This window comes from Babylonia areolata, chromosome 5, assembly GCF_041734735.1.
Source record: "Babylonia areolata isolate BAREFJ2019XMU chromosome 5, ASM4173473v1, whole genome shotgun sequence".
NCBI lineage: Eukaryota > Metazoa > Mollusca > Gastropoda > Neogastropoda > Buccinidae > Babylonia > Babylonia areolata.
Window position 1 is genome coordinate 6,883,604 of NC_134880.1, and position 25,000 is coordinate 6,908,603.

Genomic DNA, 25,000 nt, shown 5'->3' on the forward strand with positions numbered 1-25,000 from the left:
AACAAAAGAAAAACCCACACACAACCGGGAAAACGGCAACAAAAGGGCTGTCCTCTGGCGAAATTATGTAGAAAAAATCCACTCTGATAGGGTACACAGATGTATAAGTTTGCTCTCAAGGCCTGACTCAGGGCGTTGGATAATGCTTCTGGTCAGGTATCTGGCTGTTAGTTGAGTATGTCCGAAAGCAGTGACGCCTCCTCGTGCAACTGAAACTGAAAATGAAAATGTGTGTGTGTTTGTGTCTCTGTGTGTGTGTGTGTATGTGTTTTGAACAGGAGCAGGGTGCGGTTGTGGGTAGTCAGTCTGTGGCTGACCTGAGGCGAAGGATTGGGGTTGGGTGTGGGTGAGAGTGCTTGAGTAGGGTGGTGGTGTTCAAACAGCCCCTTTCCTCCCCCCTGCCCCCCCCCACCCTCCCCTCACATCCCTGTCCTCACCCTGTCTTCCTTGGGCACACACACACACACACACACACACACACACACACACACACACACTGCTGTTTGTTCGCACACACCACAAAAGATTACTCCCAGTTTGCCCAGCAATGAGTGGAGTTGTATTGATCGGGCTGGGAGGGGGAACCAACGGAGGATGGGAGTGGAGCGAGGAGGGGGGATGGGGGTTGTGTTAGGGAAGAGGGGTGGGGGGATGGTGGTGGGGTCGGAGAGGTTGGGAAGGAAGATGAGTGGTGCAGAGGAAGGGCAGGGGAGGGGAGGGGAGGGGGTGTTCGCTGCCCGTCTTCACACCCCCATCTCTCCGCCTCCCTGACACCGCCAAAGGTGATACCCTGTCGGCTGTGGCTCTTTCCACCCCACTGCCATCTCTCTCGTGTGGCCCCCCCCCTCTCTCTGCACATCTCTTTCTCTGTCTGTCTTTCTGCCTGTGTGTGTGTGTGTGTGTGTGTGTGTGTGTGTGTAAGGGTGCTGACAGGGAAATGGATGTCTCCTCCATGTGTTAGGGGATCCTGTCATCTTGCACACTCTGTCCCCCCCCCCTCTCTCTCTCTGTCACCTTGCACACTCTGCCCCCCCTCCTCTCTCTCTCTCTCTCACCTTGCACACTCTGTCCCCCCCTCCCTCTCTCTCTGTCACCTTGCACACTCTGTCCCCCGCCCCCCCTCTCTCTCTGTCACCTTGCACACTCTGCCCCCCCCCTCTCTCTCTCTGTCACCTTGCACACTCTGCCCCCCCCCGTCCCTCTCTCTCTCTGTCCCCCACTCTGTCCCCCCCCCCTCTCTCTGTCACCTTGCACACTCTGTCCCCCCCCCCCTCTCTCTCTGTCACCTTGCACACTCTGTCCCCCCCTCTCTCTCTGTCACCTTGCACACTCTGTCCTCCCCCTCTCTCTCTGTCACCTTGCACACTCTGTCCTCCCCCTCTCTCTCTGTCACCTTGCACACTCTGTCCTCCCCTTCTCTCTCTGTCACCTTGCACACTCTCCCCCCCCCTCGTCCCTCTCTCTCTGTCACCTTGCACACTCTGTCCTCCCCCTCTCTCTCTGTCACCTTGCACACTCTTCCCCCCCCCCCCCCCGTCCCTCTCTCTCTGTCACCTTGCACACTCTCCCCCCCCCCCCGTCCCTCTCTCTCTGTCACCTTACACACTCTGACCCCCCCCCCCCCCGTCCCTCTCTCTCTCTCTGTCACCTTACACACTGTCTCCCCCCCCTCTCTCTCTCTCTCTGTCACCTTGCACACTGTCCCCCCCCTCTCTCTCTGTCACCTTGCACACTCTCCCCACCCCTCTCTCTCTGTCACCTTGCACACTGTTCCCCCCCCCCGTCTCTCTCTGTCACCTTGCACACTGTCCCCCCCCCCCCCGTCTCTCTCTGTCACCTTGCACACTGTCCCCCCCCCGTCTCTGTCACCTTGCACACTGTCCCCCCCCCCCGTCTCTCTCTGTCACCTTGCACACTCTGTCCCCCCCCTCTCTCTCTGTCACTTTACACACTCTGCTGCCCCCCCCCCTCTCTCTCTCTGTCACCTTACACTGTCCCCCCCCCTCTCTCTCTCTGTCAACTTGCACACTCCCCCCCCCCCCCTCTCTCTCTGTCACCTTGCACACTGTTCCCCCCCACCCCCCGTCTCTCTCTGTCACCTTGCACACTCTGTCCCCCCCTCTCTCTCTCTGTCACCTTGCACACTGTCCCCCCCCACCCCCCGTCTCTCTCTGTCACCTTGCACACTGTCCCCCCCCCCTCTCTCTCTCTGTCACCTTGCACACTGTCCCCCCCCCCCCCCCCCGTCTCTCTCTGTCACCTTGCACACTCTGTCCCCCCTCTCTCTCTGTCACTTTACACACTCTGCCCCACCCCCCCTCTCTCTCTGTCACCTTACACACTCTGTCCCCCCTCTCTCTCTGTCACTTTACACACTCTTGCCCCCCCCCCTCTCTCTCTCTCTGTCACCTTACACACTCTGTCCCCCCTCTCTCTCTGTCACTTTACACACTCTGGCCCCCCCCCCCCTCTCTCTCTCTGTCACCTTACACACTCTGTCCCCCCTCTCTCTCTGTCACCTTGCACACTCTGTCCCCCCCCTCCCTCTCTCTGTCACCTTGCACACTCTGTCCCCGCCCCCTCTCTCTCTCTGTCACCTTGCACACTCTGTCCCCCCTCTCTCTCTGTCACCTTACACACTCTGTCCCCCCCTCTCTCTCTGTCACCTTGCACACTCTCCCCCCCCCGTCCCTCTCTCTCTGTCACCTTACACACTCTCCCCCCCCCCCCCCCCGTCCCTCTCTCTCTCTGTCACCTTACACACTGTCTCCCCCCCCCTCTCTCTCTGTCACCTTGCACACTGTCCCCCCCTCTCTCTCTGTCTCCTTGCACACTCTCCCCACCCCTCTCTCTCTGTCACCTTGCACACTGTCCCCCCCCCCCCCCGTCTCTCTCTGTCACCTTACACACTCTGTCCCCCCCCCCGTCTCTCTCTGTCACCTTACACACTCTGTCCCCCCCCCCCGTCTCTCTCTGTCACCTTACACACTCTGTCCCCCCCCCGTCTCTCTCTGTCACCTTGCACACTCTGTCCCCCCCCCTCTCTCTCTGTCACCTTGCACACTCTGTCCCCCCCTCTCTCTCTGTCACCTTGCACACTCTGCCCCCCCACCCCTCTCTGTCACTTTACACACTCTGTCCCCCCCTCTCTCTCTCTGTCACCTTGCACACTCTGTCCCCCCCCTCTCTCTCTGTCACCTTACACACTCTGTCCCCCCCCCGTCTCTCTCTGTCACCTTGCACACTCTGTCCCCCCCCCCCCTCTCTCTCTGTCACCTTGCACACTCTGTCCCCCCCTCTCTCTCTGTCACCTTGCACACTCTGCCCCCCCACCCCTCTCTGTCACTTTACACACTCTGTCCCCCCCCCCCCTCTCTCTCTGTCACCTTGCACACTCTGTCCCCCCCTCTCTCTCTGTCACCTTACACACTCTGTCCCCCCCCCCCCGTCTCTCTCTGTCACCTTACACACTCTGTCCCCCCCCCCCCCGTCTCTCTCTGTCACCTTGCACACTCTGTCCCCCCCCCCTCTCTCTCTGTCACCTTGCACACTCTGTCCCCCCCTCTCTCTCTGTCACCTTGCACACTCTGCCCCCCCACCCCTCTCTGTCACTTTACACACTCTGTCCCCCCCCTCTCTCTGAGGAGGAAGGTGGCAGAATGGTTAAGACGCTCAGCTGCCAATACAGAGAGTCCGTGAGGGTGTGGGTTCGAATCCCGCTCTCGCCCTTTCTCCTAAGTTTGACTGGAAAATCAAACTGAGCGTCTAGTCTTTCGGATGAGACGATAAACCGAGGTCCCGTGTGCAGCACGCACTTGGCGCACTGAAAAAGAACCCATGGCAACGAGAGTGTTGTCCTCTGGCGAAATTACGTAAAATGAAATCCACTTTCATAGGTACACAAATATGTAAGCATGCACTCAAGGCCTGACTAAGCGCGTTGGGTTATGCTGCTGGTCAGGCATCTGCTCAACAGATGTGGTGTAGCGTGTATGGATTTGTCCGAACGCAGTGACGCCTCCTTGAGAAAGTGAAACTGAAACCGAAACTCTGTCCCCCCCCCCTCTCTATCTCTCTGTCACCTTGCACACTCTGTCCCCCCCCCCCCTCTCTCTCTGTCACCTTACACACTCTGTCCCCCCCCCTCTCTATCTCTCTGTCACCTTGCACACTCTGCCCCCCCCCCTCTCTATCTCTCTGTCACCTTGCACACTCTGTCCCCCCCTCTCTCTCTGTCACCTTACACACTCTGCCCCCCCCCCCTCTCTATCTCTCTGTCACCTTGCACACTCTGTCCCCCCACTCTCTCTCTCTGTCACCTTACACACTCTGTCCCCCCCTCTCTCTCTGTCACCTTACACACTCTGTCCCCCCTCTCTCTCTCTGTCACTTTACACACTCTGCCCCCCCCTCTCTCTCTCTCTCTGTCACCTTACACACTCTGTCCCCCCCCCTCTCTCTCTCTGTCACCTTGCACACTCCCCCCCCTCTCTCTCTGTCACCTTACACACTCTGTCCCCCCTCTCTCTCTGTCACCTTACACACTCTGTCCCCCCTCTCTCTCTGTCACCTTACACACTCTGTCCCCCCTCTCTCTCTGTCACCTTACACACTTTGTCCCTCCCTCTCTCTCTCTGTCACCTTACACACTCTGTCCCCCCTCTCTCTCTGTCACCTTACACACTCTGTCCCCCCTCTCTCTCTGTCACCTTACACACTCTGTCCCCCCTCTCTCTCTGTCACCTTACACACCCTGTCCCCCCTCTCTCTCTGTCACTTTACACACTCTGTCACCCCTCTCTCTCTGTCACCTTACACACTCTGACCCCCCCTCTCTCTCTGTCATCTTACACACTCTGTCCCCCCCCTCTCTCTCTGTCACCTTACACACTCTGTCCCCCCTCTCTCTATCTCTCTGTCACCTTGCACACTCTGTCCCCCCCCTCTCTCTCTGTCACCTTGCACACTCTGTCCCCCCCCCTCTCTCTCTGTCACCTTGCACACTCTGTCCCCCCCCTCTCTCTCTGTCACCTTACACACTCTGTCCCCCCTCTCTCTATCTCTCTGTCACCTTGCACACTCTGTCCCCCCCCTCTCTCTCTGTCACCTTGCACACTCTGTCCCCCCCTCTCTCTCTCTGTCACCTTACACACTCTGCCCCCCCCCCTCTCTATCTCTCTGTCACCTTGCACACTCTGTCCCCCCCCCTCTCTATCTCTGTCACCTTGCACACTTTGTCCCCCCCCCCCCTCTCTATCTCTCTGTCACCTTGCACACTCTGTCCCCCCCTCTCTCTCTCTCTGTCACCTTGCACACTCTGTCCCCCCCCTCTCTCTCTCTGTCACCTTACACACTCTGTCCCCCCCCTCTCTATCTCTCTGTAACCTTGCACACTCTGTCCCCCCCCCCTCTCTCTCTGTCACCTTGCACACTCTGCCCCCCCCTCTCTATCACCCTGCACACTCTGCCCCCCCACCCCCGCCCCCGTCCACACCCCCTCTCTCTGTCATAGATGGGGATAAATGTTGTGAGAGAGACAGGGATTTAGAAGGGGGCTAAAACAGCGAGACAGACAAATTTTGAGGGGGTTCAAACGGTGAGACAGACAGATTTAGATGGGGGTTTTAACGGTGTGACAAACAGATTTAGAGGGGGGTTAAAACGGTGAGAGAGACAGGGATTTAGAGGGGGATTAAAACAGTGAAAGAGACAGGGATTTAGAGGGGGATTAAAACAGTGAAAGAGACAGGGATTTAGAGGGGGATTAAAAGGGTGAGACAGACAGACAGACAGACAGAGATTTAGAGGGGGATTAAAGCACTGAGAGAGACAGGAAGAGACAGACAGTCACACAGACAGAGAGAGACAGAGATAGACAGACAGTGACAGAGACAGAGAATCCCTCCTCCCCCCGAAAACTGATTTGTGGCCCGCTGTGTGATGGGTGGAGAGAGGGGGCGAGGAGGATGTCTTGGGGTGGGGTGGGGGGAGGGGGAGGTGGGGTGGGGGGGGGGGAGTGAGGGATCACGTGATGGGATGTACTTCCACTGCCCCGCAGAGACTGTGTGTCACCACCACTACCACCACCTCCACCACCACTATCACCCGGCATCCCACCACCATCCCCACCACCATCCCCACCAACACCGTCATCACCACTATCACCATCATCACCGCCATCACCTCCTCCACCATCCTCCCCGTTGACACCACCACCACCACCACTGTCACCACCACCACGTTGGGGAATTGACAAATTAGGAAGGAGGATCGCGAAGGGGGGGTGGGGTGTGTGTGGAGGGGGGAGGTTGGGGGGGGGGGGTGAAAGGGAGGGGGGTAGAGGGCGAGGAGGGGAGAGGGAGGCTCGGAAAGGATGGGAGTGGGGGCGGGAGGAGGAGGAGGGCTTAGTGGAGGGTGGTGGTGGTGGTGGAGGGTGGTTGGGTGGCGTGTGGCTCTGCTGGAGGGGACAAAGCTGTGGGTGGGTGGGTGGCTGGGTGGGTGGGTGGGTTGGTGAGTGTTAATTGCAGCAGCAGCAGGGAGGAGGTGGGTGATTGTGATGAGGACCGATCATCATCATCATCATCATCATCCCCTGCATCTCTCTTCCCCCTTCCTCCCACCCCCCTCCCTCCTCCTGCCCTTCTCTGCCCCCCCCACCCTCGCCCCCCCTCCCCCGCCCCTGGCTGCAACCCTCCCTTCCTCCACTTTTTCTTCTCTTCCCCCCCCACCCCCATCATCCCCTCTCGTTCCTTCTTCACCCCCCCCCCCTCCCCTTTCCTCCTTCCTGCACAAGTGGTGAGGAGAGTTTGGAGTTTCAAAGGCACACATGTAATGTAATGGTGTGGAGGCAGGCAGGCTGTGGGCTGTAACTACACTGTGTGTGTGTGTTGGGGGGGGGGGGGGGCGAGGGGGTTGGGGGGAGTGTGGGTGGGGGGGGGTGAGTGTGTGTGAGGTGGGTGGAGAGGCGAGTGTGTGTGTGGGGTGGGGGTCATGTGAGTGTGTGGGCGTGCGTGTTTACTGTTGTGTGTGTGCGTGCATTGTGTGTGTGTGTGTGTGTGCATTGTGTGTGTGTGTTTACTGTTATGCGTGGTGCGTGCGTGTGTGTGTGTGTGTGTGTGCGCGCGTGCGCGTGTGTATGTACGTGTGCGTGTGTGTGTGTGTGTGCGTGCGTGTGTGTGTGTGTGTGTGTGTGTGTGCATGCGTGCGTGTGTATTGTGCCTGCACGCAGTGAGCGGTGTCACACGAGGGACAGGGCGATGTCTGTCACCGGGCAGTGAAGACAGTGGGTCCATCACCTCATTAACTGCTGCTTCACCCCACCACCCCCACGTCCACCCCCCACGCCTCCCCCCCCCCCCCCCCCCCCGCACCCATTCCAGACACACGCACTCTCCACTCTCCCGTTTGGGGGTGGAGAGAGAGAGATAGAGAGAGACGGGAGGGGGGGTGGGGAGGGGGGTTTAGAATTCACCTTGTCAAACTGTCACCGAAAAGAACGCTCACGGTTTCAGGACATGGCACCAAGCAGGCGGATTGTCGTGCTGTCTTCAATCAGCTGTGTGGTCGGTCACTAGTGGTTATAAGGAGCGGCTATTTTGGAGTGGGGGTGTTTTATGTGAATTAATTCATTACTCACTGGAGGGAAGGCAGGGGGATAAGATTGACGTCAAGTGAAAGTCTGTGTGTGTGTGTGGGGGGGGGGGGGGGGGGGGGGGGGTTGGGGGGGGGCAAGTGTGTGTGTGGGGGGGGGTGAGGAGGGACAAGTGTGTGTGTGTGAGGGCAAGTGTGTGTGTGTGTGTGTGTGTGTGTTGCAGCACTTGGTCAACGTGCTTTGATGATGGAATCTGCAGACTACTTTATCGTGTCTGCTGAACGTGGGTGATCCACGACCTTGAGGATGCCGTAGTGTGAAGGTTTGGACTGACCAGCTCCATACTAGGCTCTCTGGTGAAACAAGAGAGCGGGAGATGAGGGTGACAGTGAACGGAAACTAGTTGATGGGCTTTGCGTCAACAAGACAGCAGCAGCAACGACACACGTTCCACAACAACAGGAAGATATATCAACGCGCGCGCGCGCGCGCGCTCACTCTCTCTCACACACACACGCACGCACGCACGCACGCACGCACGCACGCACACACACACACACACACACACACACACACACACACACAACAGATAGATAAAACAATAAAATAAATGAGAAAAAAACGGCGGAAAAACAGGTTTACCCTTACATCACAATGTTAGTATTTGCAGGAGAAAAATGCCCCCCGGGCAGGTAGCAGGGTGAAAACAATTCAGCAAACCACACGTCACTGCTCGTGCTGACGTCATGTAGACTTGTGGAGGACGTTCTCTGTCACACGTCACTGCTCGTGCTGACGTCATGTAGACCTGTGGAGGACGTTCTCTGTCACACGTCACTGCTCGTGCTGACGTCATGTAGACCTGTGGAGGACGGTCTCTGTCACACGTCCCTGCGCGTGCTGACGTCATGTAGATCTGTTTGGGGACGTTCTCTGTCACACGTCACTGCTCGTGCTGACGTCATGTAGACCTGTGGAGGACGGTCTCTGTCACACGTCCCTGCGCGTGCTGACGTCATGTAGATCTGTTTGGGGACGTTCTCTGTCACACGTCACTGCTCGTGCTGACGTCATGTAGACCTGTGGAGGACGGTCTCTGTCACACGTCCCTGCGCGTGCTGACGTCATGTAGATCTGTTTGGGGACGTTCTCTGTCACACGTCACTGCTCGTGCTGACGTCATGTAGACCTGTGGAGGACGGTCTCTGTCACACGTCCCTGCGCGTGCTGACGTCATGTAGATCTGTTTGGGGACGTTCTCTGTCACACGTCACTGCTTGTGCTGACGTCATGTAGACCTGTTTGGGGACGTTCTCTGTCACACGTCACTGCTTGTGCTGACGTCATGTAGACCTGTTTGGGGACGTTCTCTGTCACACGTCACTGCTCGTACTGACGTCATGTAGACCTGTGGAGGACGATGTCTGTCACACGTCACTGCTTGTGCTGACGTCATGTATGCCTGTTCGGGGACGTTCATTTCTTGTTTATGCGTGGCAGAAGAAATATAGTAGAAATATGAGTGATGAGTGTAATCCTGAATGTGTGTATTTGTCGGCGTGCACGATCTGTGTGTGTGTGTGTGTGTGTGTGTGTGTGTGTGTGCGTGCGTGCGTGTGTACGTATGCGTGCGTGTATATGTGTGTGCGTGCATGCGTGCGTGTGTGCATGCGTGTGTTTGTGTGTGTGTGTTTGTGTGTGTGTGTGTGTGTGTGTGTGTTTACTTGCATGCATACGTGTATCCCTTCATGCAAAGTGTGCTTTTATTATTTTCATACGGACTTTGCTGGATCCCTTCGCCAGGGTGCACCAAAGAGGGAACGTTTCCAGGATGATTATTTATGACAACAGGCAAGCATTCATCACCCCCCCCCCCCACCCCACCACCCTCACCCACTTTGCCCCCAGGAAAAAAGAGGAAAAGAGTGTTCTCAAAATAGAGGGGGGGGGGGGGGACTTGGGACGATCATGATTATCCTGTGATCTGTTTTGTGTTTGTGTTTCCACTGCATGGTGTTGTTGTTTGTAACCTTTCTGTGCTTTTTGCCCTTCGTTGTTGTTTTTTTCTTTTCTTTCTGTCAGTGCATGTGTGCATCTCCCCCTCTCTCTCTGTCTCTCTCTCTCTCGCCCTCTCTCTCCCTCCCTCTCTCTGTCCTCTCTCTCGCCCTCTCTCTCTCTTCCTCTCTCTCTCCCTCCCTCTCTCTCTCTCCTCTCTCTCCCCCTCTCTCTCACTCTCTCCTCTCTCTCCCTCCCTCTCCCCCCCCTCTCTCTCTCTCTCTCCCCTGGCGAGGTGGTGGTGGTGGTTGTTGCTCCTCAGCCTGTTCCTGTTAGGTTCTTTCAGTGTGTGGCAGCAGCCTTCCCCCCACACGACCCCCCCCCCCCCCACCCCCCCCCCCGCTGCCTCAGACCTGCATGGGAGGCCTGTCCGACAAATGAGTGTGCTCAGAGAGAGAGAGAGAGAGAGGGGGGGGGGGGGTGGAAAAAAAATCAATGGGGGCCATTTGGGTTAGCTGCTTCAGGCGGTTGAGTGTCTTTCTTGTCATAGCTTCTTGCATTATTGAGACCAGCTGTTTGGCCAGCCCCTCCCCTCCCCTCCCCCCCCCGTCTTTTGAGGCTTGGCGGATAGGAGGGAGCTCGGTCGGTTGGGGGAGGGGGGTGGCGCTGGAGGTGGGGGGTGGATGTGGGGGGAGGGGGGTTGTGTGTGTGTGTGTGGGGGGGATTGGTTGGGGAAATGGGGTGGTGGTGGTGGGGGGGGGGGGGGGGTTGTGTGGGTGGGGAGATTGAGGCGGAGGGGGGAAGGGGTGGATGGGGGAGGCGATTTAGGGGGTTTGGCTAGGGAAGGGATTTAGGAGGTGCAGGGGGTGGGGGATTTTTGTTGGAGGTGGTGGTAGGGGGGGCCCCCCCCGGGAGAGCTCTGCAGAGGGGGTTTTGGGGGGTAGGAGTGGGTGTAGAAATGAGGTGTGAAGTTTAGGAACGGTGATTGAAAAGCCTGTGCATGTAGACATACATGTCTACATTGTTAGCTCGTCACTCGTGCCAGTGCAAATGCAATAACATAATGTGTGTGTGTGTGTGTGTGTGTTTGCGTGTGTGTTTGTGTATGTGTGTGTTTGCGCGCGTGCGTGTGTGTGTGTGTGTGTGTGTGTGTCATTGTGTGTGTGTGTGTGCGCGCGCGCGCGTGCGTATGTTTGTCAGTGAGAGACAGACAGACAGACAGACTGAAGGATGGAGGAGAGAGGGAGGGTGTGAGATCCTGTGCATGCTCTCCATGTTCCTGTTTTGTCTGTTGCTATGGCCTTTCATCACACTTCCGCGCATTTATCTGTTATTTATTTATTTATTTATTATATTATATTATATTTATTTTTTTTGTTATGTATTTATTTATTTATTATTATTATTATCATTTTCAAATTTTAAATTTTATTGTTTTATTTATTTTATTTTCTCGTGGCCTGACTAAGCGCGTTGGGTTACGCTGCTGGTCAGGCATCTGCTTGGCTAGATGTGGTGTAGCGTATATGGATTTGACCGAACGCAGTGACGCCTTCTTGAGCTACTGATGATGTGATGTTCATGAAGTCCATTAATGTGGACCAGTCTCCCCCCCACAACAGACAATTGACGTTCAGTAGATGGTCACATACAGTGTCAGTGACAGGCAGTTGCGTGTGGGTGTGTGTGTGTGTAGTGTGTGTGTGTGTGTGTGTGTGTGTGTGTGTGTGAATGTTTGTGTGTGTGGTAAGGAGTGTGTGTGTGTGAATGTGTGTGTGTGTGTGTGTGTGTGTGTGTGCGCGCGCGCGCCTGTATGTGTCTGTGAGTGACATTGTGTGTATGTGTGTGTGTGTGTGTGTGTGACACCACAGTGTCAGTGACAGGCAGTGTGTGTGTGTGTGTGTGTGTGTGTGTGTGTGTCACACGACAGTGTCAGTGACAGGCAGTGTGTGTGGGTGTGGGTGTCACACCACAGTGTCAGTGACAGGCAGTGTGTGTGGGTGTGTGACACCACAGTGTCAGTGACAGGCAATGTGTGTGGGTGTGTGTGTGTCACATCACAGTGTCAGTGACAGGCAGTGGGTGTGGGTGTCACAGTGTCAGTGACAGGCAGTGTGTGTGGGTGTGTGTTCCAGAGGAGGTCAGCGTCCCCGGGGCCGGAGCGGGAGAAGTACCGACACCGCAGTCACTCCCCAGACGTCCTGGACAGCGCCAAGAAACGACGGGCAGAGGCCAAGGGAAACGTAAGTGCCCCCCCACCCCCCCAAGGACACCCCCCCCTCTCGCCCCCTCCCCCCTCTCGCCTCCCCCCCCCCCCCACAAACCTAGTGTCCACTACTCTGTCTGCTGGAGTGGTCTGCAGTCTGGAGTTGTGTGTGTGGTGTGGGCAGGATTGTGTGTGTTTGTGTGCGAGTCTCGAGTGGGCGTGTTTTCAGTTTGTGTGCTTGTGAATGGCAGGGGGTGGCAGTTGTGTGTGTGTGCGTTAACAGTGTTCAGGGAACTATTTAATTCAGGTCACCAGGAGGTCACACACCAGAGGAGACCCTGCACTGCTGCCGAGTCACTTTGGTGGTGTTCAGCAGTGCCTGTTCTGATTTAATTTCCTTAGGACGCCACATACTAAGCCCCCTACTGACGGCACTAATAGCTTAGCCGTGGAGCAAGACTTTAGTGAGCATCCCCACAGCATGGAGACCACAACTAAGACACCCCCCTCCATACCCCCACCCTCCACAACGACAGTCCCACATGAATCTGTCTACACAAAGACTTTGACAGGACTCATCCCAAGCATGGAAGTTGAGGGGGATTGAAACTGATGTCACCATGAGAGCAGGGCATGAAAGGCCACAGACGTTGGGACTTTAAAAAAAAAAAATCGATGGTGAAGGAGGAGGATGGTGATGATGACGATGTTGCGATGGAGGTCCATTTAGGTTTGGGACTATGTAACAAGGCTGTACTCCACCCTTCCTTTCATAATGACATCCTGGCGTTCACCAGGTCCGAGCAATACAGACACCTTTAGTGTTGGTTGGGAAATTAGAGCAGCACACCCAAAGATTCGTTTGTGAAGTGGATGATACTTGACTGTGTGGTCCCCAATCTTCCCATTTAAGGCCATTGCACTCTGAACTCCTGGACAGTGAGAGAGAGTTAGAGAGAGAGAGAGAGAGAGTGTGTGTGTGTGCATGTGAGAGAGAGAGAGAGAGAGAGAGAGAGAGAGAGAGAGAGAATGAACGGCTAGACACGTGAAAGAGAAGAACGAAGCACAGGACAGGTGAAACGAACTGACCTGTAATCCCCAGCGTTTACTGTTTCAGGAAAGCGACGGAGAGAAGAGTGACGAGAATTTAGTCGTCGACGTTGGAGACGTAAGTTGTTTTCATTGTGTTACATTTTGTTTTGTATTTCTTTTTATCACAACAGATTTCTCTGTGTGAAATTCGGGCTGCTCTCCCCAGGGAGAGCACGTCGCTACACTACAGCGCCACCCATTTTTTTGTATTTTTTCCTGCGTGCAGTTTTTATTTGTTTTCCCTATCAAAGTGGATTTTTCTACAGAATTTTGCCAGGGACAACCCTTTTGTTGCCATGGGTTCTTTTATGTGCGCTAAGTGCATGCTGCACACGGGACCTCGGTTTATCGTCTCATCCGAATGACTAGCGTCCAGACCACCACTCAAGGTCTAGTGGAGGGGGAGAAAATATCGGCGGCTGAGCCGTGATTCGAACCAGCGCGTTCAGATTCTCTCGCTTCCTAGGCGGACGCGTTACCTCTTGGCCATCACTCCACATTGTTCCTCCTCTTCACCTTTGGCTCCTTGCTGTATGGTCAGCAGTGCTCACATGTCATGACACTGCTACTACAACTACTGCTATTACTACTGCTGCTGCTGCTGCTACTTCTGCTGCTACTACTACTGCTGCTGTTGCTACTACTTGCTGCTACTATTACCTGAATAATTATAAAACTATATATGATTTGAAAAAGGCAAGATTAACTGCCGCAATACCAAGGTTGAAGTTTATTGAAATATGCAAGAGTGTGTATGATTTGTGTGAATAAGGTAGTAAGTAGTGTGTGATGGTGGTGGTTGTGTGTGTGTGGGGGTGGGGGGTGGGGGGGTAGGGGTGGGGTTGGGGGGGTGTATGTGTGTGTAGTGGGGGGGGATGTATATATGTACTCTGTATATATTTATGTATGTATGTGTGTTTGTGAGGGAGGGGGATATGTATGTGTGTGTGGATGTTTGTGTGGGTGGGTATGTATGCATGTAGTATATATACACACACACACACACACACACACACACACACACATAGATGTATGTATGTGTGTGTAAGATGTTTGTGTGTGTATGGGGGGGGGGGGGTATGTATGCATGTAGTATATATGGATGGATGTATGTGTGTTTGTGAGGGAGGGGATATGTACATGTGTGTGTGTGGGGATGTGTATGTATGTAGGGGAGGGGGTTGGCAGGGGGGAATGTATCTTTGCATGTATGGTTGTGGGGAGATGTATGTGTTTGGGGGTGGGGGTGTATGTGGGGAATGTATGTATGTATGTGAAGGGTTGGGGTGGGGGGCGTATGATGTGGAGGGATGTATGTACATGGGTGTGTGTGGGGGATGTATGCATGTGGGGATGGGGGGGTGGGGTGGGGGGGATGTACGCATGCATGCGTGTGTGCAAAGACAGGAGGAAAAGGAAAGAAAGTGATATTGATGAGAGGCACTGGGTCTGGGGAGGAGAAATTTTCCTTTAATATATTTTTCGTGCATGACCGAACTCAATTCCTGTCAGCTGCCATCGCTTCAGGCTGGTGGACCACACTCTGCCCTCCACATTTCTTTTCACCTGTAGACTGAAATAAATCACTTGTTCAGAGAGACAGAGAGAGAGAGGGGGGAGACTGAGAGATATAGAAAGAGACAGGGGGGAGAGATAGAGAGAGACAGAGGGAGAGAGAGGGGAGACTGGGAGATATATAGAGAGAGAGACAGGGGGAGAGAGAGAGACAGGGGGAGAGAGAGAGACAGGGAGAGAGATAGAGACAGGGAGAGAGATAGAAGGGGGAGAGATAGAGAGATGGGGAGTGAGATGGAGAGAGACCAGGAATAGAGAGAGACAGGGGAAGAGATAGAGAGAGACAGGGGATAGAGAGATGGAAAGAGAAACAGGGAGAGAGAGAGAGAGACAGGGAGAGAGAGGGGCAGATAGAGAAAGAGAGAAAGAAACGGGGGGTGGGGTGGGGAAGGGGGCGTGGAGAGAGAGAGAGAGAGATCGGAGGAATGATCTGTGAAATGGAAAGGAAGGGGGGGGGGGTGTGTGTGAAAGAACAAGGCCCGCTACTCTTTTGTGTGTGTGTGTGTGTGTGTGTGTGTGTGTGTGTGTGTGTGTGTGTGTGTGTGTGTGTGTGTTTGAATTGAATACTTTTTAGAGTATGTCATTCTGTTCAAAAAGAACAGCAAAAGTGTATGAAGGACATAGTTGATGATGATCCGTAATCTTGTGATTTGTATACATGCACCACTCCAACCCCTCCCTTTCTACCCAGACAAAGAAAGCAATAAAAAAAAAAACAAACAAAACAAAACAAACACAAAAAAACAACAGCAACAAAAAAACCCAAAAAACAACCAGAATGTGTGATGAAGCTTGAGTGACACGGAGCAAGGAAAGCATGTTTCATTTCACATTTCATTTCAATGTGTTTCTTTGTTTTTCCACGGAAGTGAAAATGTGGTTTGTTTTTCATGGAGGTGTACACTGTGGCCCTTTGTCTTTATGGAGGTGACAGTGTGTTCCTTGGTTTTAGGTGACAGTGTGTTCCTTTGTTTTAGGTGACAGTGTGTTCCTGCTTTTGTACTTCCTTTCTTTCCTTAAAAAAATATCCACAGGGTAGCAATGGATGTGTGCGTGTGTGTGTGTGTGTGCACTGTCCTGTAATGTCTGTGTGTGTGTGTGTGTGTGTGTGTGTGCGCACTGTCCTGTAATGTCTGTGTTTGTGTGTGTGTGTGTGTGTGTGTGTGTGTGTGTGTTCACTGCCCTGTAATGTGTGTGTGTGTGTGTGTGTGTACACACTGCCCTGTAATGTGTGTGTGTGTGTGTACACTGCCCTGTAATGTGTGTGTGTGTGTGTGTGTGTGTGTGTGTGTGTGTGCACTGCCCTGTAATGTGTGTGTGTGTGTGTATACACTACCCTGTAATGTGTGTGTGTGTGTGTGTGTGTGTGTGTGTGTGTGTGTGTGTGTGTATACACTGCCCTGTAATGTGTGTGTGTGTGTGTGCACTGCCCTGTAATGTGTGTGTGTGTGTGTGTGTGTGTGTGTGTGTGTGTGTGCACTGCCCTGTAATGTGTGTGTGTGTGTGTGTGTGTGTGTGTGTGTGTGTGTGCACTGCCCTGTAATGTGTGTGTGTGTGTGTATACACTGCCCTGTAATGTGTGTGTGTGTGTGTGTGTGTGTGTGTGTGTGTGCATGCAGGACACAACATCACCCCTGAACGGCGCCCTGTCTCCCCGGGACAAGGTGGGGGTGAAGGAGGGGGTGAAGAAGGAGGACCGGCTCAGTCCTCGCAGCGACGCCTCCTCTCATGGCAGTGCCTCCTCCCTCAAGCCCAAGATAGAGGTCAGTGCTTCTCTGTCGTTCACCTGTCTGTCTGTCTGTCTGTGTGGACTTGACATCACTCAGTGCCCCCTCCCTCAAGCCCAAGATAGAGGTCAGTGCTTCTAAGTCATTCACCTGACTGTTCGTGTGTCAGTCCGTCTGTTTGTCTGTCTGTCTGTGTGGACTTGACATCACTCAGTGCCCCCTCCCTCAAGCCCGAGATAGATGTCAGTGATTCTCTGTCCTTCACCTGTCTGTTCGTGTGTCTGTCCGTCTGTCTGTCTGTCTGTGTGGACTTGACATCACTCAGTGCCCCCTCCCTCAAGCCCGAGATAGATGTCAGTGATTCTCTGTCCTTCACCTGTCTGTTCGTGTGTCTGTCCGTCTGTCTGTCTGTCTGTGTGGACTTGACATCACTCAGTGCCCCCTCCCTCAAGCCCAAGATAGAGGTCAGTGATTCACTGTCCTTCACCTGTCTGTTCGTGTGTCTGTCCGTCTGTCTGTCTGTCTGTCTGTGTGGACTTGACATCACTCAGTGCCCCCTCCCTCAAGCCCAAGATAGAGGTCAGTGATTCACTGTCCTTCACCTGTCTGTTCGTGTGTCTGTCTGTCTGTGTATGTCTGTCTATCTGTTTGTCTGTCTGTCTGTCTGTGTGGACTTGACATCACTCAGTGCCCCCTCCCTTGAGGCCAAGATAGAGGTGAGTGATTCTTTGTGTTTCGCTTGTCTGTCTGTCTGTCTGTCTGTCTGTGTCTGTCTGTCTGTGTGGACTTGACATCACTCAGTGCCCCCTCCCTTGAGGCCAAGATAGAGGTCAGTGATTCTCTGTCATTCACCGGTATGTCTGTCTGTCTGTGTCTGTCTGTCTGTCTGTCTGTGTGGACTTGACATCACTCAGTGCCTCCTCCCTCAAGCCCAAGATGGAGGTCAGTGCTTCTCTGTTATTCACCTGTCTGTCTGTCTGTCTGTCTGTGTGGACTTCACATCACTCAGTGCCCCCTCCCTCAAGCCCGAGATAGATGTCAGTGATCCACTGTCCTTCACCTGTCTGTTCATGTGTCTGTCTGTCTGTCTGTCTGTGTGGACTTGACATCACTCAGTGCCCCCTCCCTCAAGCCCAAGATAGAGGTCAGTGCTTCTCTGTCGTTCACCTGTCTGTTCGTGTGTCTGTCTGTCTGTGTATGTCTGTCTATCTGTTTGTCTGTCTGTCTGTCTGTGTGGACTTGACATCACTCAGTGCCCCCTCCCTTGAGGCCAAGATAGAGGTGAGTGATTTTTTGTCATTCGCTGGTCTGTCCGTCTGTCTGTCTGTCTGTGTGGACTTGACATCACTCAGTGCCCCCTCCCTTGAGGCCAAGATAGAGGTGAGTGATTCTTTGTCATTCGCTGGTCTGTCCGTCTGTCTGTCTGTGTCTGTCTGTCTGTGTGGACTTGACATCACTCAGTGCCCCCTCCCTTGAGGCCAAGATAGAGGTCAGTGATTCTCTGTCATTCACCGGTCTGTCTGTCTGTCTGTGTCTGTCTGTCTGTCTGTCTGTGTGGACTTGACATCACTCAGTGCCCCCTCCCTTGAGGCCAAGATGGAGGTCAGTGCTTCTCTGTCGTTCACCTGTCTGTCTGTCTGTCTGTCTGTCTGTGTGGACTTGACATCACTCAGTGCCCCCTCCCTCAAGCCCGAGATAGATGTCAGTGATTCACTGTCATTCACCTGACTGTTCGTGTGTCAGTCTGTCTGTCTGTGTGGAGTTGACATCACTCAGTGCCCCCTCCCTCAAGCCCGAGATAGATGTCAGTGATCCACTGTCCTTCACCTGTCTGTTCATGTGTCTGTCTGTCTGTCTGTCTGTGTGGACTTGACATCACTCAGTGCCCCCTCCCTCAAGCCCAAGATGGAGGTCAGTGATTCACTGTCCTTCACCTGTCTGTCTGTCCGTATTTATTTATCTATTGATTTATACATTCAATTATTTATTCATCCATTTACTTATTCATTCATGCATTCATTTATCATTTACTTATTCATTCATTCATGTATTTATTTGTTTATTCATTTTGATAAGGATTGAAGTGGAAGGAAATCGATTCCAGGCCACAAGTACCAGTGTAAAAGTAAGCATGTGGAAAACTGAAGGTACAGAAGGGGAAGCCTCAAGTTTTTCTGGCACAGTTACAGAGGGTGATTTGGTTTTGATTTCTCTGGCATCTCACCCGTGAAGCGTTCTGAGATGTTTGTAAGGCCATATGAATGTGCTCTCCTTCTCCTCTTTCTCCCCGTCCTTCTTGGCCTTGCCCTTCTTATTCTTAACTAGACTGAGATAGTCTGGAAGATGCCAGGCGCATCAACAAAAAAACAAAGAAACAAACAAGAAAAATACCCCCCCACACACACCTCCCTCTCAAGCAAACAAGGACACTATGTTTTGGGTGAGAAAAAGAAGGAACTGTTGATGTTCAGAGCGATGACGTTGCCATGGTTTCGCTTTCAGCGTGTGAAGGGAAACTGTTGATGTTTAGAACGATGACGTTGCCATGGTTTCGCTTTCAGCATGTGAAGTGAAACTGTTGATGTTTAGAACGATGACGTTACCATGGTTTCGCTTTCAGCATGTGAAGTGAAACTGTTGATGTTTAGAACGATGACGTTACCATGGTTTCGCTTTCAGCATAAGAAGGGAAACTGTTGATGTTCAGAATGATGACGTTGCCATGGTTTCACTGTCAGCATAAGAAGGGAAACTGTTGATGTTTAGAACGATGACGTTGCCATGGTTTCACTGTCAGCATAAGAAGGGAAACTGTTGATGTTTAGAACGATGACGTTGCCATGGTTTCGCTTTCAGCGTGTGAAGGGAAACTGTTGATGATCAGAATGATGACGTTGCCATGGTAACACTTTCAGCATAAGAAGGGAAACTGTTGATGTTCAGAACGATGACGTTGCCATGGTTTCACTTTCAGCATGAGAAGGCAGCGACGCCGGTGTCCAAACCCAACACCCCCACCAGTTCTGGCAGTGCCACGCCGGGCCCCTCTGGCGTCAAGCATGGTAACGCTTTCTGGTCCTTTGTTGGTGTTATTGCTGTCGTTATTTGTTTTTGTTGTTGCTATTTCAGTTCAGTTCTGGCAGTGCCAGGCTAGGCTGGTATCAAACACACATACACACGCCTAGCACGCACACACACACACACACACACACACCTAACACGCACACACACACACACACACACACACACACACACACACACACACCACACACACACACACACACACCTAGCACGCACGCACACACACACACACACACACACACACACACACACACACACACACACACACACATACACACACCTAGCACGCACACACACACACACACACACATACACACACCTAGCACGCACAGCACACACACATACACACACCTAGCACGCACGCACACACACACACACATACACACACCTAGCACGCACGCACACACACACACACACATACACACACCTAGCACGCACGCACACACACACACACACACACACACCACACACACACAAACTCACACACACACACACACACATGCACATACACACACAAACTCACACACAAACACACACACACACGCGCGCGCACACACACACACGCACACACACACAAACACACACACACACACACACACACACACACACACACCACACAAACTCACACACAAACACACACACACACACAAGCACACACGCACGCACGCACACAAGTGCGCACGCACACACGCACGCACGCACGCACGCGCGCGCGCACACACAGACACAAACTCACACACACAAACTCACACACACACACACACACACACATGCATACGCACTCACACACACACACACACACACACACAAACACAGACATGACACCAGTTGGGTGTTGAGGTGCAGGACGGTTGTGAAGACGTAGTCAGTGAGGTGTGACACCCTGTTGCCTGTAGCTGAAGCAGCAGTGTGATCCAGTTTTGCTTGGCTTTGTTAGCAGGGTAACTGTTCCGTGTCTGGCACCGCTCTCTACTGCTAATGGAGGGGTGCGGAGAAGATGAGGCAGAGGGGGTGGGGGTGTGGGGGGGGGGGGAGATGGTAGTGGGCGTCAGCTGCCACTGTTTTGCTGTGATGTTCTTTGAACTGTTTTTTTTCTTCTTTGTCATCTTCCTTCTTTCCTCTTTGTTTGTATTGGGGGGGGGGGGGGAGAATGGTTTTGGGGTTTTATGTTGCAGGCTTTTTTTTTTTTTTTTTTTTTTTTTTTTTTTACTTTGTGTTACGGTGGCGTTGAGAAGTGCACTTGCTGCGCTGTTGCTGTTGTTGTTGTTGTTGTAGTTGTTGTTGTTGTTTGATCTCATTTTTGTGTTGTTTTGGAGGGAGTTGATGTGTGACTTATATCTGTCTTCCTCTCTCCTTCCGTCTCCATTCACTCTGTGTTATGAAGAACAAGAAGAAAGAAAAAAAAGGAAGAAAAAATAGGGAAGAATAAAAGATGCTGATATAAACAGTAGGACAGTAGCAGCAAACTGTGTGTGTGTGGTCAAGTCAAGTCGAAGTCAAGTCAAGTCAAGATTTTATCTCATGATGGTAAATTGAATAAGCAACAATTTTTTTTTTTTTTACATCAAGCCATCAATGAAAGAAAAAAAAAAAAGAAAAAAAAAGCGGAAAAAAGACACCCCCCCCCCCCCAAAAAAAAAAAAAAAAATATAGGAGAGAAAGAAAGAGATAGAGAGAGAGATAGAGAGAGACAGAGACAGAGAAGAAACAAGCAGATGAAGAGCAACAATAACAACAGAATGCATATATATATATATATATATATATATATATATATATATATATATAAATATATATATATAATATACAAGAATATTGTGATAAAGAAATACACAATTGCATTTCCATCTCACACACACACACACACACACACACGCACACGCACACACACCACTGAACACAAATTCTCGGACACAATTACCATGCCCATCCCACCCACATGCACATGTTCCCCATGGTTGATGTCTGTGTGTGTCTGTGTGTGTGTGTGTGTGTGTCTGTGTGTGTGTGTGTGTGTCTGTGTGTGTGTGTGTGTCTGTGTGTGTGTGTGTCTGTGTGTGTGTGTTTGTCTGTGTGTGTGTGTGTCTGTGTGTGTGTCTGTGTGTTTTCTGAGCCATGTTCTTTTTAAAGTCGCACACACAGGAAAAGAGAGGAACAAAAACATGTAAAGTAAAAAAGCGGAAACAGTCCCATCCAGGAAAAAAAAGAAAAAGAGGGTTATGAGGGCATGTCGCTGAACACTGATTTACTTTTTCCCCTCACCACTTTGAAGCCTGGGTTGGGGAAGAAAGACCCAAGTCAGGGAGATGGGGAGACACAGGGTGGTGGGGGAGATGGAGGGGTGGGGGTGTTACAGGGGAGTAGCTGCTGGTGGCAGTTAAAAAAAAAAAAAAAAAGCAGCTTCCCTTTTTGTCTCCAGTTTCCGTTGAATGCCACCTTCCTTGACCCGACCCCCTCCCCGACGGGCGCAATAGCCGAGTGGTTAAAGCGTCAATCTGAGGGTCCCGGGTTCGAATCACGGTGACGGCGCCTGGTGGGTAAAGGGCGGAGATTTTTACGATCTCCCAGGTCAACATATGTGCAGACCTGCTAGTGCCTGAACCCCCTTCGTGTGTATATGCAAGCAGAAGATCAAATACGCATGTTAAAGATCCTGTAATCCATGTCAGCGTTTGGTGGGTTATGGAAACAAGAACATACCCAGCATGCACACCCCCGAAAACGGAGTATGGCTGCCTACATGGCGGGGTAAAAACGGTCATACACGTAAAAGCCCACTCGTGTGCATACGAGTGAATGCAGAAGAAGAAGAAGAAGACCTCCCCCCTCTGCCCCTCCCCACTCCTCCCCTGTACACATACATCAGCTCACACACACACACACACACACACTCACACACACACACACACACACACACACACACACTCACACACACACACACACACAGACACACACACACACACACACACACACTCACACACACACACACACGCACACACACACACACACACACACACACACACACACACACACACACACACACACACACACACATCTGTTTTCTCTCTGTGTCACTGTGGTTCATGTATGTTTTCTCTCTGTGTCACTGTGGTTCCTGTATGTTTTCTCTCTGTGTCACTGTGGTTCATGTATGTTTTCTCTCTGTGTCACTGTGGTTCATGTATGTTTTCTCTCTGTGTCACTATGGTTGATGTATGTTTTCTCTCTGTGTCACTATGGTTCATGTATGTTTTCTCTCTGTGTCACTATGGTTCATGTATGTTTTCTCTCTGTGTCACTGTGGTTCATGTATGTTTTCTCTCTGTGTCACTATGGTTGATGTATGTTTTCTCTCTGTGTCACTATGGTTCATGTATGTTTTCTCTCTGTGTCACTGTGGTTCATGTATGTTTTCTCTCTGTGTCACGATGGTTCATGTATGTTTTCTCTCTGTGTCACTATGGTTCATGTATGTTTTCTCTCTGTGTCACTATGGTTCCTGTATGTTTTCTCTCTGTGTCACTATGGTTCATGTATGTTTTCTGTCTGTGTCACTATGGTTCATGTATGTTTTCTCTGTGTCACTATGGTTCATGTCTGTTCTCTATACATGTGTGTCATAGTGGTTGATGTCTGTTTTCTCTCTGTTTCACTATTGTTTGGTTGATGTCTGTTCTCTGTGTCATTATTGTTGATGTCTGTTCTCTGTGTCATTATTGTTGATATCTGTTCTCTGTGTCATTATTGTTGATGTCTGTTCTCTGTGTCATTATTGTTGATGTCTGTTCTCTGTGCCATTATTGTTGATGTCTGTTCTCTGTGTCATTATTGTTGATGTCTGTTCTCTGTGTCATTATTGTTGATGTCTGTTCTCTGTGTCATTATGGTTGATATCTGTTCTCTCAGTGTGTCACTATTTGGTTAATGTCTGTTCTCTGTGTTTGTCACTATGGTTGATGTCTGTTCTCTATGTGTGTCACTATGATTGATGTCTGTTCTCTGTGTTTGTCACTATGGTTGATGTCTGTTATCTGTGTTTGTCACTATGATTGATGTCTGTTCTCTGTGTTTGTCACTATGGTTGATGTCTGTTCTCTCTCTGTGTCATTGTGGTTGTCTGTTCTCTCTCTGTGTGTCACTATGGTTGTCTGTACCCTCTCTGCATCACTATAGTTCATGTCTGTTCTCTCTCTGTGTCACTATGGTTGTCTGTACCCTCTCTGCATCACTATGGTTGATGTCTGTTCTCTATACATGTGTGTCACAATGATTGATGTCTGTTCTCTCTCTGTGTCACTATCGTCTGGTTGATGTCTATACTGTCTCTGTGTCACCATTATTTGTTTGATGTCTATACTCTGTCTGTGTCACTATTGTTTGGTTGATGTCTACACTCTCTGTGTGTCACTATTGTTTGGTTGAGGTCTACACTCTGTGTGTGTCACTATTGTTTGGTTGATGTCTACACTCTGTGTGTGTCACTATTGTTTGGTTGATGTCTACACTCTCTGTGTCACTATTGTTTGGTTGATGTCTACACTCTCTGTGTGTCACTATTGTTTGGTTGATGTCTACACTCTCTGTGTGTCACTATTGTTTGGTTGATGTCTACACTCTCTGTGTGTCACTATTGTTTGGTTGAGGTCTACTCTCTGTGTGTCACAATTGTTTGGTTGATGTCTACACTCTCTGTGTGTCACTATTGTTTGGTTGATGTCTACACTCTCTGTGTGTGTCACTATTGTTTGGTTGATGTCTACACTCTCTGTGTGTCACTATTGTTTGGTTGATGTCTACACTCTCTGTGTGTCACTATTGTTTGGTTGATGTCTACACTCTCTGTGTGTCACTATTGTTTGGTTGAGTTCTGTGGTCTGACTGGTGGTGGGGGTGGCTGTGTCTTGTTCTCCAGCCTCCTACCCTCTCCACCCCTACCCCTCTCACCCCGCCGCTCTTCCTTCGGCAGAGCTCAGTCCTGGACACGGCGCCCCCTCCGCCCCCACCGCCCTCGTCAACGGCATCGGAGGACCTGCCTCCCTCATGGGCTACCCGCCCAGACCCATGGTACGTCCCGTGTGGATTGGTGGCTGTATCAGTGTCAGTATCAGTAGCTCAAGGAGGCGTCACTGTGTTCGGTCAAATCCATATATATGTACGCCATCCACGCACCACATCTGCCAAGCAGATGCCTGACCAGCAGCGTAACCCAACGCGCTTAGTCAGGCCTTGAGGGGAGGAAAAAATCAGTTAAAAAAAAAAATAAATAAATAAAATTAAAAACAAAAACAAAACAAAACAAAAAAAACCCAACAACAAAAAAAGAATTAAAAAAAAAAAAGATAACTACATAAAAATACTACTACTACTACTACTACTACTACTATTTAAAAGGCGCAGATCTTGATTAAGTGGGTGGTGGTGATGAGGCATGAGTGTGTGGATGTTATGAGATGTTGAGTCATGTGTGTGGATGTTATGAGATATTGAGTCATGTGTGTGTGGATGTTATGAGATGTTGAGTCATGTGTGTGGATGTGGTGGTGAGGTGTTGAGTACCCTCGAAAACGGAGTACGGCTGCCTACATGGCGGGGTAAAAACGGTCATACACGTAAAAGCCCACTCGTGTGCGTACGAGTGAACGTGGGAGTTGCAGCCCACGAACGAAGAAGAAGAAGAAGAAGAAGAAGGTGTTGAGTCATGTGTGTGGATGTTATGAGATGTTGAGTCATGTG

The 25,000-nt window shown here is 51.5% G+C and overlaps 1 protein-coding gene across 3 annotated transcripts in view; it reads left to right on the plus strand.

Annotated features, from left to right (window-relative positions):
• LOC143281896 (transducin-like enhancer protein 4) overlaps window positions 1-25,000 on the plus strand; it is a 95,165-nt gene that overhangs the window by 49,764 nt on the left and 20,401 nt on the right. For 2 of the 3 annotated variants that reach the window (XM_076587174.1, XM_076587173.1), the window contains exons 9-13: window positions 11,722-11,829; window positions 12,910-12,960; window positions 16,079-16,222; window positions 19,161-19,248; window positions 24,180-24,331. In XM_076587174.1, coding sequence (XP_076443289.1) covers window positions 11,722-11,829; window positions 12,910-12,960; window positions 16,079-16,222; window positions 19,161-19,248; window positions 24,180-24,331 — 543 coding nt within the window. The remainder of the gene's footprint in view (window positions 1-11,721; window positions 11,830-12,909; window positions 12,961-16,078; window positions 16,223-19,160; window positions 19,249-24,179; window positions 24,332-25,000) is intronic. The other variant, XM_076587175.1, reaches the window with a different exon arrangement.